The sequence below is a fragment of the Miniopterus natalensis genome, chromosome X (assembly GCF_054644295.1).
Source record: "Miniopterus natalensis isolate mMinNat1 chromosome X, mMinNat1.hap1, whole genome shotgun sequence".
Classification (NCBI taxonomy): domain Eukaryota; kingdom Metazoa; phylum Chordata; class Mammalia; order Chiroptera; family Miniopteridae; genus Miniopterus; species Miniopterus natalensis.
Genome location: NC_142103.1, coordinates 91,191,731 through 91,195,537, shown reverse-complemented (window position 1 = coordinate 91,195,537; position 3,807 = coordinate 91,191,731). Strand labels below are relative to the sequence as shown.

Here is a 3,807-nt window from a genome sequence, read left to right as displayed (position 1 = left end):
TGAGCTGGCTCCGAAGAGCACGCTTTTCCTGACAGTCCCAGCGCCCAAGCCTCTCACCTACTGGGGGGTTTATTGAAAATATTTTGATAGCTTTAGACCATCAGAGAAGAATTTCTTTCTCATGACAGTATGTTGGTGTCTGTCCCCTAAGAATCTGAAACTGAGAGGCGGTGGAACAAGAAGAGAAAGTGCGCTTCTTCCAAATCCGTGAGGCGGTCACTCAGCCCAGGGTCCCCTCGAAACCGACCCGGGGATGCCAGCCTTGACTGCGCTGTGGGACGAAACTGCACTTCTCCTGAAAGCAGAAGCGATAACAAACAGAAACACGGGACGCGCGGGCAAATTTGCGCTTCACACAGAGAGTGAGCACCTTAGTAGCAGCCATGCTAACCCAGTATTGGCAACCACTCCTTCTGAACATACTCACTGTCCAAACTCAGATGCGATCAGCGAGGCTCTGTGCACTGTCCCCGTCGCCCCTCTGGCTTTTCTGCCAACCGGAGCCTCAGGGTTTCCCGCAGCCGCGTGACGGGGCCGAGGCCGCCTGCGCTTCGGAGCTCAGTCCTCTGCGGGCCTGGGCCACGTCACCGCATCTGCTCCCTCGTGTCGGAGCAGGACGCTGTCTCCCAGCCAGTCCCTGCGAGTCCTGGGGCAGGAGCTCTTGCTAAGGAGGAGCCGCTCTGTCGCCAGGTTTGCAGGGGGACTGTCCCCAGAGGGCAAAGCGTTCAGCCTCGGAGCAGGGCCTGCCAGAGGCTGAGAGGGTCAGACAGCTGGGGGGCGGGGCCTGGGGCTCGGGGCTCGGGAGCTGAGCGGCCCCCAAACACCGCGAGACCCGGGGGCGGGCGCCTTTTGATCCTTATCCGCTGCCATAGCCGCCGCCCGCCAGCTCGCCCGGACCGTGGCCTGCCCAAAATGGCGCCCAGCGCTTAGGCCACCTTCCTCTCAGCCGCCGCCTCCCTTCGCCAGCCTTCTAGAACTTTCCCGCCACAGCCGGGCCGCAGCGCGCGACACCCGAGATGTCTGGCCCCGCGAGCGCCACGCGTGGCCCAGAGCAGCAGCCGGAAGCCGAGGCCGGGGCGGAGGCAGCCCCGGGTCTGCCTTGGAGCGCGCAGTCTCGAGGGGGCCCGAGGTGGCCCGGAGGCGGCGACAGTGCCGGGGACGGTAGCGGCCCGCTCCTTCACAGCATGGACCGTCCCGACACGGACACGGACACGGACACGGAAACGGAGGGTGAAAGCATCGTCTCTGAAACCACGGAAGACAGTTCCGAAGCCACAGGCGAGTACTGCGACCGCGAGGAGGACGGGGACGAGGCGGCGGGAGGAGCGCGCGCCCCCCAGCCCTTATCGGATGAGGACCGGGCCCTGGAGGACTGGGTGTCCTCGGAGACCTGTGCCCTGCCCCCGCCGCGCTGGCGCGTCCTCACTGCCCTTCGCGACCGGCAGCTGGGCTCGAGCGCCCGCTTTGTGTACGAGGCCTGCGGGGCGAGAGTGTTCGTGCAGCGCCTGCGCCTGCAGTACGGGCTCGAAGGCCACAGCGGCTGTGTCAATAGTGTCCACTTTAACCAGCGTGGCACCCGGCTGGCCAGCAGCAGCGACGACCTCACAGTGATAGTGTGGGATTGGGTGCGCGAGCAGCCGGTCATGGCCTTTAATTCCGGCCACAGAAATAACGTGTTTCAGGCCAAGTTCCTTCCCAACTGTGGCGATTCCACCCTGGTCACATGTGCCCGCGACGGGCAGGTGCGCATAGCGCAGCTGCCTACTCTGCCGCACAGCAGGGTTTCTAAGCGTGTGGCCCAGCATAGGGGCGCCTGCCACAGGCTGGCCCTGGAGCCAGACTCCCCGTTTAAGTTCCTGACTTCGGGCGAAGACGCGGTCGTCTTCGCCATCGACCTCAGACAAGACCGCCCGGCTTCAAAATTGGTGGTCACCAAAGAGAACGAGAGGAAAGTGGGACTGTACTCCATCTTTGTGAATCCTGCCAACACTTACCAGTTCGCTGTGGGTGGAAGAGACCAGTTTGTAAGAGTTTATGACCAGAGGAAAATTAATGAGGCTGAGAATAGCGGGGTACTCAAGAAATTCTGTCCCCATCACCTGGTGGACTGTGATGCCAAAGCGTTCATCACCTGCCTTGTGTACAGCCATGATGGCACAGAGCTCCTGGCCAGTTACAACGATGAAGATATTTACCTCTTCGACTCCTCTCAGTGTGACGGAGCCCAGTATGTGAAGAGATATAAGGGACACAGGAATAATGCCACAGTCAAAGGTGTCAATTTCTATGGCCCCAGAAGTGAGTTTGTGGTGAGCGGTAGTGATTGCGGCCACATCTTCCTCTGGGAGAAATCATCTTGTCAGATCGTGCAGTTCATGGAAGGGGACAGGGCAGGTAACATAAACTGTCTTGAGCCCCATCCTTACCTACCTGTGATGGCGACCAGTGGCCTAGACCATGACCCCAAGATCTGGGCCCCCACAGCTAAAGCGACCACTAAGCTCTGTGGGTTAAAGAATGTGATTAAGAAAAACAAGCAGGATCGAGATGGAGAGGGCTCGGGCCACACCAACCGGTTCAACAGTCAGATGCTTACGTTCCTCATGCATCACTTCACACGAAGACGTCACTCAGGTCGCCGGCGTCGCAGGGCAGCTTCTGGAGTTGGAGTCATGGATGAAGAGTCGGATGAGTCTTCCAGTGATTCAGATGGATCCCAGGAGGAAGAACCCCAAGACCGTCAGCAGAACCTGCCATCCTGAATGCCTGGTACCTGCTCCAGCTACATGTCACCTCAGTAGGCTGGACTTTAAGTTTGAAATTCAGTTTAACTGTTAGATTTGCCTTTTGTCTTTTATTTTCTCATTACAAACCTTTGTTCATCTCTTTCCTGTACTTTCCTTCTTTTTCACACTTTTCCTCCCTCATTCTTTTTCTCTCACTTAGTTTCCTTACCTCTTATTTCTGTCTGAATGTATGCGCAATATACTTATGACACTTTTTCTTTGTTCTCTTATGGTTTACCTCTAAAGATTCCTAATTCAGGAGAAAATATTAATGGCCTTACTGAATCTATTTTCTCATTTCTGACACTCTGAAAATTAACAAGGTTTTTTTCATCTTAGTCACTATATATTATTAAGGTCTTAAGTTGAGCTAAAAATTTAAAATGAGTTTATTTTTTAAAAGTCAGTTAAAAAAGTGTATGCACACACATAGGCATGCATACACACACAGTCACTCATAGAAAAAAAAGGAAATGGTGAGAAAAAGTGGTTAGATAAATTGCTAGCAAGATAATTTATTCGTGTTAAATTAATAACTTGGGGTTGGTCCCATTTTCCAAATCTGTATGTTAATATTGATTAATTTGAGTAGTCTAGATAGTAAAGATGAAATTTAATCACATCACATTGTTTACTCTGTACTTTGAATTCTTATGCAGTTTCATGGCTGAGACCTCCCAAACGATTACTTTGCATGAAGTTTTCTTGGGACAACCATATCCTAAAACATAACAGCTAGGAATAGAAGAATTCCTAATATTTGAAAATATGTGTTTGAACTAACTTTAAGAATAACTTCATGTTGCAATAAAGAGTTGTTTATCATGGCAGATAACTGTGTGATATCATTGGAAAAAAAATCTCATTAGATATCTATGCATTGTTTAAAATTCTCTTTGGCTTAAAAAAAATTTTACTCTTCAAGAGGTTAAAATGCTTTTTAAAATATTTTGTTCTAAGCCTTATTTAATGTAAATGTTCGGCACACAATGTCCCATCACAGCTCAATAACAATGTTTTT

The 3,807-nt window shown here is 52.1% G+C and overlaps 1 protein-coding gene across 1 annotated transcript; it reads left to right on the top strand.

Annotated features, from left to right (window-relative positions):
• Positions 1-1,016: 1,016 nt before the first annotated feature.
• Positions 1,017-2,762, top strand: LOC148090616 (DDB1- and CUL4-associated factor 8-like). Its single transcript, XM_087813397.1, has one exon. The coding sequence runs from the start codon at positions 1,017-1,019 to the stop codon at positions 2,760-2,762; it is 1,746 nt and encodes a 581-aa protein (XP_087669523.1).
• Positions 2,763-3,807: the final 1,045 nt, after the last annotated feature.

What these genes read in the sequence shown, in the direction of transcription:
- LOC148090616 (XM_087813397.1), top strand. Translation starts at nt 1,017, where the DNA reads ATGTCTGGCCCCGCGAGCGCCACGCGTGGCCCAGAGCAGCAGCCGGAA.